The sequence below is a fragment of the Macaca mulatta genome, chromosome 12 (assembly GCF_049350105.2).
Source record: "Macaca mulatta isolate MMU2019108-1 chromosome 12, T2T-MMU8v2.0, whole genome shotgun sequence".
NCBI classification, from domain to species: domain Eukaryota; kingdom Metazoa; phylum Chordata; class Mammalia; order Primates; family Cercopithecidae; genus Macaca; species Macaca mulatta.
The window spans coordinates 67,287,367-67,300,090 of record NC_133417.1 but is presented as its reverse complement, the minus strand read 5'-3'; the positions used below and the strand labels follow the sequence as shown (position 1 = coordinate 67,300,090).

The following is a 12,724-nucleotide window of genomic DNA, read 5'->3' as shown; positions in this document are numbered from 1 at the left end:
TTATTTTCTGAAAGACTGCAATTTTAAAAGTGAATCTATTTTAACTGCAAAAAGAATAGTTGCTTTGCAAGCTTCTTGTATCTCACAGGTAAAATTCATTTTCAATTGGGGATGCTACAGAATGAAATGAAACCATTTTGCCATTGCAAATCGAATTCTTTCTCTTTTTGCTAAGAGATGTAAAAGATTCTCCATTCTTTATCTACCAAATTAAACTTGGAAACAAGTGGTCCATAGCACACACATTCCCAGGATTTAAAATCTCTATTTACTAACTTCATGGGTGTAAAACTGTCAAATATTAAGTATGTCTCTGTTTTTCTTAACTCATTATTAAGGTTTGAGACAGCAGAGATTTGGTTTTTGTTCAAATTATGCAAAGAGGGCACCTTCTGGAATGTCCTATTCAAAAATGCATTTTCTTAAATAATATTCAGCTTGGAAAGTACTTTTTTGGTATCCCATTACCTAATAAAATTGGAAACTAAGAAAATATGAGAAGTGTATGTATTGTGCATTTTCTGGATAGAAGGTCCAGAACTTTAATCAGCTCCTCAAAAGATTCTTTGATCCAAAAGAAGTTAAGTTTTCCTACAGTTCCTTTCATCTAATTTCCATTATTTTTACCATTTATAAACTTTCTGGATTCTATAATGGAAAGATTTTCAGAATGCTTAAAAGTAGTTCCAAAGGAATAGGTTGAAAAAGATAACCTCAATATGTTGGATTTTTTTAAATCGTGTATTTTTCTACATAAGAACCCTGCCCTGCACCAACTTCCTCCTTTCTCCCACAAAGAGGAGGCCAACTCCTCTTGGCAGATGGTTGCTTCCTAGCTAATGAAGGTTTTAGAACAAGATAATCCTCCTCGACCAAGGGGAACCAAAAGATTTTATTTCTAAATCTATTTATTTGTTAGAAATAAACTCGCTCCTATAGAATATGCTGATAGAACTCTGAGTCAGTTAAGAGCAGGGCAATGAAACAATACATTTTTCCTGGGTTCTACAATTTTAAACAAAGTCCCAACCTGACTTTCCTCGTCTGTAAAAGGATGATAATAATATTACCTCCTCCCTTTGCTTTTTTTTTTTCTAATTTGAGGCTCTAATGAGATAATACATGTGACTTAGCAAAATACTTTTTAAAAATCAGCTGTTCTTAAATTAGCTGAACTTTTAATGTTAGCTACTCCTAACTTTGGGTTTTAACTAAAAGACAAGAGAGTGAAATACTTCTTTATTAATATATATCTTTGAGTTTCTTATAATGGGTGATTCATATCATTACACATATCATATCAACTTATGTTGATGAACAATAAAATAAAAACTCATTCTTTCAGAAGTTAAAATATATTCACCAACAGCAAACACTAGTGATTTTGTAGATAAGCTTAGAAGTATAATGGGAGAAGTTTTAAGAAGCTTGTGTCTTTTAAATTGTAAAGTCTGGATTTTAAAATGCCCTGAAAATTCTGGACATAATGTTAGTGTTACCCCCAAATTAAAATCTAGTACTGCTGCCAGTGTAGATCTTAGAACTAGAAGTAACCACAGGTAATCATCTAGTTCAATCCTCTGCCTAGGAAGCTAAAGTATTATTATTCCCATTTTACAGATGAGACTGTTGAAACCTAGAATTGTTCAGTGATGCACTCCGTCCTATTTTCTGCATTACTCTTAGTTACTAATATAATACTTTATTCATTCAAAACAATTTGTGTTGGGTACCCTTCAAAGTGACAGGCACTGTCCTAGGTTTAGAGATTCAGAAGTAAATCAAACAAAGTTTGTGTTCTCCAGAAACTTACATTCTAGGATTGAGGAAGAGGGGTAGGGGATGGCAGAGGGCACAAGACAGTTAATAAACAAACCACCAAACACAGTGCAGAATGGTTTCAGGAAAGAGTAAATGCTGTGATGATAACAAAGCAGGTGAATGCGATAGAGAACGACCTGGATGGATGGCTAATTTGAATTGGAAATTACAAAAGGCCAATAAGGAGAGGCCATTTGAGTTGAGACTTGACAGGAAGAAACCATCCACAGGAGACCGCTGTGGAGAGCATTTCACACAGAAGAAAACACTAGTGAAAATGTGGCATTTGGGCCACAAGTTTGTTATGGTAGAGGAACAGAAAGATGGCTGGTGGCTGCCAGGCTGAACCACACAGTAAGAGGTGGAATGCTAAGGTTTAAGAAGGCAGAGACAGGGACCAAATCACATAGATACGTGGGATTTCTTATTTATTCTGGCTGCAATGGAGTCTTTGGAAAGGGAATGATATTATCTGATGGACATTTTGAAGACTGCAGACTAGAGAGTCAGGCTAGGAGCAGGGAACTAGTTCAGACCACATGTGGTGATGCAGGACAAAACAACAGCTTGGTTGCAACAGAAATGAAGAAAAGTAAATAAATTTGGGATATATTTTGGAGGTGAGCTGCCAAGGCTTGTTGATGGATTAAGTATTGAATGGAAGAGTAGGAGAAAAAGCAGAATTAAGGGTGGTGCAAACATTTTTTGTTGCTTGTTTATTCTTATTGAAACATTTCTTTGGTGAAGGGCAGGAGGGTTGCTGAAGTAAAATTATAAATGGTAAGCATTATTCAGATGGAAAAACCTTACGGGGAAAAAGTGTGTTATGGGGAAGAAATTCAACTACAGGTGACATGTAGGCGAGTCAAGTACCCCATGAGCACCTAGAAAAGTAATATGTGAGTATAAGAAGAGAAATGAGATCCATTAAGTTAAATATTAGATATAATCATGGCAAAGATTGGTTTGGATCAGCTTGTATATAAGAACCATGTGTCAGTTTTCTGTGTGGATCTGTTAAGGGTCTGGAGACACATATTTGACAGGTCAAAAATAAAGCCTTAAAACCTACACTTTTTTAAGTGTCAGGGATGATTTTGTTGTTTAGATATACAAGATCCAGTAGCCATATCTGGAATAAAGAGGAGTCCCAGGAGAGGGCTTTCATATGTTCATAGATGAATATTTCTACACAATAAATGCATAAGTACATAAATAAATGCATAAGTACACACATAAACAAATTAAGAGTGATTTTCAACAAATTATAAGAACAGTCATAATTTCTTAATTGCTGAATTTTAAGACAGGGTCTCATTCTGTCAGCCAAGCTGGAGTGCAGTGTTGTGATCTCAGCTCAGTGCAGCCTGTGCCTCCCAGGCTCAAGTGATCCTCCGCCTCAGTCTACCGAGGATCTGGGACCACAGGCAGATGCCACCATACCCAGCTAATTTTCATATTTTTTGTAGAGAGGGTTCACTATGTTGCCCAGGCTGATCTCAAACTCCAAGCTCAAGTGATCCGCTGGCCTCAGCTTCCCAAAGTCCTGGAATTACAGGTGTAAGCCAGTGTGCCTGGCCCTAAAATGTTTTCTATCCATCAAAGCATCATAGATGAGCTTAGAAAATGTAATTTTGTCAATGTCAATTGGCAATTTCCCTAAATGTTAAGCTAATGTTTTTTACATTCAACCCTTCGAAAAAAATCGAATTTTTATCTATATTATTTAATCTATGTAACAGGTGTTAATAAATGCTAAGAGGATATATTGGCATATACATTTTTACTAAAGAAGACATGGCGTGGCCGGGCGCGGTGGCTCACACCCGTAATCCCAGCACTTTGGGAGGCCAAGGCGGGCGGATCACGAGGTCAGGAGATCAACACCATCGTGGCGAACACTGTGAAACCCCGTCTCTATTAAAAATACAAAAATAATTAGCCGGGCGTAGTGGAGGGCGCCTGTAGTCCCAGCTACTTGGGAGGCTGAGGCAGGAGAATGGCGTGAATCCAGGAGGCAGAGCTTGCAGTGAGCCGAGATCGCGCCACTGCACTCCAGCCTGGGCAACTGAGCGAAACTCTGTCTCAAAAAAAAAAAAAAAAAAAAAAAGACATGGCACAATTGTTCATATTTTTCTAAATAACTATTTAATTTTTTTCTTACATAATTACAAATCACCTACAATAACTAGAGGATCTCCTATAATGTTAAAAAAACATGTTGAGGAAAATAAATACTGGCAATAACTGGGCTTGCCTTTGTCATTAATATCTTCCTGATGATGATGCCATCCAGAGAGACAATAAAAAGATTCTTTATTTCCTAATTGCTGCATCAGCAAACATCATACCACCCATTACATCAATCATTGGCAAATTTTATCTGTATCATTGGTTCAAAGGAACAATGTTATTGGCTCAGTCTCTAGAAAGTTAACTTTTGATTATCTGCCTCATATTTTCCCATATTTAGCTCATCTGTGACAAATCTTAATTTCAGAGATATTAACAGCTGAAATCTACAAAACTCTGCTCAATTACATGCTTCATTAACCTCTTACTCCCCAGAAAATTAGGATTCTAGCAATTGATTATTTGCTTCATTGACCCCTCTCCTTTCACACTTTATGGTTATTTTTTCTGAATCCTGAATACAAGCAAAAAAGGCCTTTGAAACCTACGTAACTACTGTGCTCTTTGAGGGAAAATTCCAATAGAAAAGAGGAATTCTGATCATAATAATATGTTTGATTTATTAGTCTGATAGATGAATTGTGAAATGGATGCAAGGAAAATCTTCGCAGATATCTGTATGCAATCTCTGAGCATTTTGACAGCTGAACTTGATTTTTATAATAGATATCTTTAGTTTACTTCTAAACATCCAGTACAATCATGTTCAACTTTTAGGAACAGATCACATTTTGCAGACAAATATACATATACATGTCTACACATAAAGTTGCTAAGTCTCCTTAGATAGTTTTTGGGAGTTTGGACAGCAGTTTCTATTGGCTTATATTTGGAGCTATTGGTCATGCCTGTAAAAATGTATGGCATGACATATAAGAGATATGAGATCCTCAATGGAAAAATTATTTTGCTTTTAGTGGATCATTTGTTCATTTGTATGTGATTGATTGTCTACATTTTGCTAGAGATGGCATAAAGTATAACTCTTGGTAAAATATTTTTCAGGACAAGTCTAATTATCATTTAAAAAATATGACATCCCTAGTTATTTATTTGTTGTAACATTTGCATACTACTGTTTAGAATCACTTGATGGTCAGTTGTCTGTTACTGTAGAGAAAGCAAAAGTGAGTTCAAACTGCAGAAAAATAAAATGCTAATTGTAAAACAAAACAAAAATAAGTGTCTCAAAAAAAAGGTTATTAAATATTGAAATGAGTTTCCCAGTAAAGCTGTAAAAATGTCCTCTTTAAAAGCGATACTTTAGAAGTATTTGTGAGGTGTGATATAAATAAATGACAATCTAGGTAATTCCCCAATGTTTTAGACACATTCAGAATATATCTCTTTGATTGTATTAGTGAATGCATTCTTAGAAATATTGCAATGATGTAGTTAAGCTGAACAAAGGGCCAGAAACTAGTTTCCAATATTATTGAGATTTATTGAACAAATAATAATTGAATGCTGTATATAAACACCAGAACTTCGAGGGAATTAGCTGTAATGAAATCTAAAGCAAAATATGAGTGTGGAGTAATGACATTTATTACTTGTCTGGTGTTAACATTTCCCCACTTGCAGCCAAATATTTATTGACAAAAAGGACAAATGATGGATTAAGTAGAAAACTTCAGTGATCATTCATTCTATCAAACCTGCATATGAAACCAAAGATCACCTACTTATATATTTTCATTCATGGAAGAATAATTGTATCACTTATTTAGAGGCAAAGGTTTTAGAGAGTAAATCTCTTAAATAATATATTTTAAATATAAGATTCTTAAAAATGTTTACTAAAAAATAAGGTACAATTATTTTTCAAAAATTTTTAAATATTTCTGAACAAAAGATTTTTTTCTTGTTAGTGAGTCTCTCTTTGTTTAACTGTAGACAATTTATTCTTGAGACAAGAAGTTACTTATTCTAATTTCAAGCCTTCAGAAAGAATTCCACTGGCATGAAGAGAGAATTTTGTCTGATTTATTGTAAAATATCTACCAAAAAAAGAAAACACACGGTCTTCTTGAGTCTGGACCTAGTATCTAACATACATACAAAACGTCAATTGTTTAGAATATATATATATATGTATTTAAATAATGTTTAGTTTAAAAATTAATATACATAATAAAGGAAACTAACTTCTACCTCAATATAAGAAGTTATCTAGGGCTTCAGTAAACAGTGGATGTGGATATGTTTTTAAAGTTTTGAAATTGAATGATATTAATCAGCCACCCAGAAAAATGAATAATTGAATTTTTGGAAAAAGAGTTACTTTAGATTAAAAATAATAATATTGTCAAGATACATTAAAAATAAAAATCTTACATAGACCGACTTTACTGTGACGTTTTGGAAAAAAGAGTTGGAAAATTATTCAATCACAATAAATGAGTTGAGCTCTGAGATAGCATGGGTGCTGGTGGGTGAAAACTTGACTTGTTAAGAGTCCATTATATCCCCTTTGCTATACTTAGTGACAGGACTAGAAAACAAAGTGCCTTGCTTCAATGTACTGCAAAATGACTCACCTCTTTTTATATCTTATTTTCATTATGTGTTTGTTTTTTATAACAATAACCACATTTTGCCATCTACTGAGCTTTTATGCTCTTTTTGGTTGCTTTCAAGACTAACAAACAGACATTTTTCTAATACCAGTGAAAAGTTCAAGAAATACCATCTAAGAGACAGTTTTTTATCTCTAGTTTTTACAACTGTTGTGAATAGATTTATGTATAGTTGCATTTATTATATTTTCAAAAATAAAAAAATTGAGATTTTCATAATGTCTGGTATTACATGAAATTAGATGTGCTGGGAGATAATTATGCAATCTGAAAACAATTATACTGAGATTCTGATCTTAGCAAAATATAATAAGGTAGTTGTTGGTCCTGTTTCTCACTTGCAGGTAACATAAAGATGGCCCATTAAACTAAACAATGAGGCTAAGGGTTTAGAACAAATTGGCAGAAGATTGATAATTATTAAGTCTACTCTCTCTTAGATTTTAGTGCAATCACTTCTTTCTATTCTGCAATCTGGGGCAAGATATCTTAAGTTTTTAAAGCAATATTAAAATAATAAGCAGGAAAGAGTTATTACAATACTAAACATCATCTACAAGATGTGTTATACACAACTGTAGCTATGCCCAGCTATGCACAACGAATGCCCAGGTGTGTTAGCCACAATTTGATAACAATAGAAGTAAGGCAAGGCATCTGTTACATTGTCAAGCCAGCATATGTAGTTATTCTGGTACATGTTACAAAATTACAAGAGAATAGCTTTGACTCTTGAAGTCAATATTCACTCGTTCTTACAATGCAACTGAGAGAGATAATTACTACTTAGTAATTTCTTCCCCTTCCCCCTCCTTTGTGTCTCTGTCATTACTTCTGCAATTATTTAGCATGAATACTGTCATACATGTTGAGATTTCAACATGTCCCATTTATCTTAAACTTTCTTTCTCCAGAAATGATGTCACTTATATGTTATCATGTACATTATATTGTTTTATCTGCTTAGAGAACTTATTGTCATATAGATTTTAACTTCATTTTGATAGAATGCTAGAAGAATCATCAGAGATTTCTTTGGAAAGAAGGCAAAAAGGCAGCTTGCATGCACAGCAGATTTCATTGCTTTTCTTATCATAACATCATTTTTACTCTACCATCTTTTCAACCAGCAGAGTCATTAGTACTTATTATCACAACATGTTATAAAAACAGCTCATTTATTTTAAAGTTTTTCACTTCATTTAACCAACATTTGGAGAATTTTTATTATACTTCATTTACTTTGAGGGTCAGAGAGAAATTTTGCTCCAAAAACAAGAAAATGTTAACAATAATTCTCAAATATTTCTGATTTCTCAGGATAAGTAAACAGAACGTAGAATTAAGAGGAAAAATAAACATAGGAAGCTGAGTTGTGTAGAAATGGCGAAATGTTGAACCAGGGTGACTCCTACCAGAGTCTGAGCAGTCAGTTTGCCTACACGAAGTCCGTCTTTCAATGCCCCTGCCATTTCCCGGGGGGAGCTGCAGGGCCAGTATGGAGAGGCCCCCACTTGTGATTCCAGATATCTAAGTATTGCATTTAAAAAGGGTGGAAGCTCTTTGAACCCATTTCACAACATAGAGTTCCTGCTTATATATGGAAAGAAAAATGTAAAGGATGTTTAAATAGAAACACAGAGTTCCTGTTTATTGCGTGTTATCTATAACTTTGTAAGGTTGGCCTTATTATTTATATTCACAGATGAAGAAACTGAAGTGTAAGATTAAATGAATAACTTGTCCAAGTGGACACACTGGTATGGAGGCAGAATTCAAACATAAGTTTGTCTGTTCCAAAGTCCTAGCACATAACTGCTAAGCTAAATATTAATAATACATATATGAGAAAGTTTGCTTTTTCTCTCAGGGATCCAGCCAATAATAATTTAAAGCCTATATTCATTCATAGGGAAGGAATATACTTTTGAAACTATAAAGAAGGAAAAAAGCAAGCATCTTCATTCCACTCTGAAAAACAACTCAGTATTGGAGACAGAGAAGACTCACCTCTCTAAACATCCCCAAATGAGCAGAGACCAGAGTCCAGTTATGATAAATACATGTCGACTACACAAGCTCCTCTCACCTTTAAAGAGTTCCAATACTAACAGAGAATAATTCAGGAGAGACTAAGTGATCCCCTTTCCCTTGTGATCACAAGAAACTGTAGACACTTATTAGAACATTTTTTTTAAAGACAGGGTCTTGCTCTGTTGCCCAGGCTAGAGTGCAATAGCACAATAATAGCTCACTGCAATCTCAAATTCCTGGGCTCAAGTGATCCTCCACCTCAGCCCCTAGAGTAGCTGGGACTACAGGCACCCGCCACCATACCCAGCTAATTTATTTTATTTTATTTTAATTTTTTGTAGAGGCCGAGTCTCACTATATTGCCCAGGCTGGTCTCAAACACCTGGGCTCAAGCAATCCTACTGCTTCAGCCTGCCAAAGTACTGGGATTATAGGCACAAGCCACCACACGCAGCCAGAACATTTTAATGAAAAAGTGTTTTTAATATTTAGTGCTCCTTTGTTATCATCAATATTAATACATAGGGTGTGGTAGTTATTCCATGTGCTATTTCTTCCATTAAGATATAAGTGCTCTTAACATAGTTGGATGTGCTTTGGGAAATAAGCAGCAACAATGAACAGACAAAATGACTCAATAATTGATTGGTAAACACCATGTAACTATGGAATAATTACATGCCCTGTGAATTATACAGTACTTATAGTTGACGTTATTTAGGAAACCTAAGAAATGAGCTTGTAATTTGTACTTATCAGATTTGAAGTCCAAACAACCAGTTAAGTATCCTGTTATTATATCGAAGTATCCTATCATTAGATACCTGGTCAGTAATAATCACCCAATTAGTTGCACATGTCATAGCCAAAAGCAAAATGCAATTATAATATCACTGGGACATCAAGAAATAATTTCTCAATTTAGCATGTTTAGGAATAAAAACATGCATTTAAATGTAGTGCCTAATTCATGCATGCAATCATCCAATAAGTGTTCCCACAGTTATGGGAAGAAGGGGCTTGACTGGCTGGCTCCTTCTCATTATCCAGATCTTTTACAACTCAAATGTCAGCTCCTCAGCAAGGCCCTTCTTGGTCTTCATTTTTAAGGCCATATCTACCCCAATCTACACCTCCAAATACCCTCTGTCATATTTCTGTGCTTACTGTCATCATGTCACTTTTCTCTCTCTGAAATTAATTAATTATTTTTTAAAAATCTCTCTCTCCTCAGTAGAGTACGATCTTGTTTTCTCTTCATTAGATTAGACACGTTGTCTATTAAATAACTGTCTCTATTAGGAAAGTAACCGTGTCTGTTTGTTTGACACTATAATCCCAGTGTGTGGCCTTAGTAGGCACACAGTAACACACTAGAATTTATGTTGGTGAATAAATGAGTCACTGAGGACTTATGCAAGGCACTTAGAACATAAAATAAGACAGATTCTCTGCCGCGTGGGTCTTGCATGCCACAATACTGAATTACTGTGTCATGCACTTTCAAAGTATTTTCCAAAGCGGGTATCATATTTTAAAAAAAAAAAAAAAAAGAACTAAGTTTAATACTGAGTTTAAATAGACAGTCAAGCTTAATGCTACCATACTGTCTTAACCTGTTCTTGTCCACTTTGCTTCACATGAATGTACTTTGAATTGTTTACCAACTGTTTCTGACTGTGTACATTTATTTCTACAGACAACAACATTAATTGGTCTTTTGAAGACTGCCCGGCTCCTCCGTCTTGTGCGCGTGGCCAGGAAACTGGATCGATATTCAGAATACGGCGCTGCTGTTCTAATGCTCTTAATGTGCATCTTTGCCCTGATTGCTCACTGGCTGGCTTGCATTTGGTATGCGATTGGGAATGTAGAAAGGCCTTATCTGACTGACAAAATCGGATGGTTGGATTCCTTAGGACAACAAATTGGGAAACGTTACAATGACAGTGACTCAAGTTCTGGACCATCCATTAAAGACAAATACGTCACAGCACTTTATTTTACCTTCAGCAGTTTAACCAGTGTAGGATTCGGGAATGTGTCTCCTAACACGAATTCGGAGAAAATCTTTTCAATTTGTGTCATGTTGATTGGCTGTAAGTAGCTTTCTCTTCTGTTGTCTATTAGGATAGAATAATACCTTGAAATTAATATTTCTAAAGTATTTAGAGTCAGGCAAAGAAAACATTACAGAAAATTGAGGAGATAATGGGATTACATATATGGGGACTGTATTCCATCAAATCTGATTCTCTCTGTGAAGTGGAGACACCAAAAAGGTCTTTCTGAACCTTAGGGAACTATGGGCATAAAATTGGAGCAACATGGTTTCAGGAATTGAAACTTGCAGTCCAGTGTTACTGCTATGAAAAGAGTATCTGTAATTTATTACCAATGGTTATTTTCTATTTCAAGCTGAGGCTAGATTAGAATGGGAAATTCTCATTTACACTACGTGATAGGTAGATAGATAGATAGATATAAAAAAGTTAACCATATATATCATCACAACAATTATTCTGTAAACTAATCTTTCATATACATGTGTATGTGTATATATAATATATAATATATAACATTATATATATTATATATACACATATATTATATATTATATATACATATATAATATATTATATATACATATATAATATATTATATATACACATATTATATATACGTATATTATCTATACATATAATATATAGCATATATTATAGACATATATTATATATACCTATATAATATATATTATATGTAACATATATTATATAATACATAATATATTATATATTATATATTATATATATACACGCAACATACACATACCTATTTATACATAATATACATGTAATTTTCCCCTGTCATTGACTAAAAATTTCTTTTCCTGTGACATTATGTCAAGATCTAAGTGATTGGTTAATGTCATGAGCATCATTCGTAACAGATATTCTTTGGAATTAACAAAGTTTGTTAAAAGATGTTTTAATATTAATGTATATTTTAATAACACCGTGGAACCACTGAAGGTGAACTTGCTGTTTCCAGGCAGCAATTAGCAAAAGCATAAAAGCATGATGGATTTTTATTTTCATTTTTTTACCATATTTTTAAAAATAATTTCAACTTTTAGATTCAGGGAGTATGTGTGCAGGTTTGTTACATGGGTATATTGTGTGATGCTGAAGTTTGGGGTATGAGTGATTCCCATCACCCAGATCATGATCATAGTACCCAATAGGTAGTTTTTCAGTCATTGCCCCCGTCCCTTTATCTCACTCTACTAGTCCCACATGTGTATTGTTCTCATCTTTATGTCCATGTGTACATAATGCTTAGCCTCCACTTCGAAGTGAGAACATGTGGTATCTGGTTTTCTGTTCCTATATTAATTCACTTAGGATAATGGCCTACAGCTGCATCCATGTTGCTGCAAAGGACATACTTTTTTTTTTCTTTTTTATGGCTGTATATTAGTTCATATTGTATACATATTATGTTTTATTTATCCAGTTTACTGTTGATGGGCATCTAGGTTGATTCCATGTCTTCTTCAATGTGAATATGGCTGCAATGGACATATAAGCACATGTGTCTTTTTGGTAGAATGCTTTATTTTTCTTCAGGCGTATACCCAGTAATGGAACTGACAGGTCGAATGATAATTCTGTTTTAAGTTGTTTGAGAAACCTCCAAACTGCATTCCACAGTTGCTGGACTAATCTATATTTCCCTCAAGCAATAATAAATGCTTATATCCCCTAATATAAGCATTCCATTTTCTCCACAGCCTCGCCATCATCTGTTATCCAAATCATATTTCCTAGGTTTTCTTCTAGGATTCTTACGGTTTGAGGTCTTACATTCCAATCTTAAATCCATCTTGATTTAACATTTGTAGATGGTGAAAGATAGGGGTCCAGTTCAACACTTCTGCATGTGGCTAGCCAGCTGTCTCAGCACCATTTATTGAATAGGGCTTTCTTTATACATTGCTTATTTTTGTCAACTTTGTTGAAGATCAGATGGCTGTAGGTGTGCAGTTTTATTTCTGGGTTTTCTATTCCATTCCATTGGTCTATGTGTCTGTTTTT

General features: G+C 34.4%; 1 protein-coding gene across 1 annotated transcript in view; it reads left to right on the top strand.

The window, feature by feature from the left end:
• KCNH7 (potassium voltage-gated channel subfamily H member 7) overlaps positions 1–12,724 on the top strand; it is a 471,541-nt gene that overhangs the window by 395,863 nt on the left and 62,954 nt on the right. Inside the window, exon 7 of the mRNA XM_028830770.2 lies at positions 10,327–10,726. Within this exon, the coding sequence (XP_028686603.1) occupies positions 10,327–10,726 (400 nt within the window). The remainder of the gene's footprint in view (positions 1–10,326; positions 10,727–12,724) is intronic.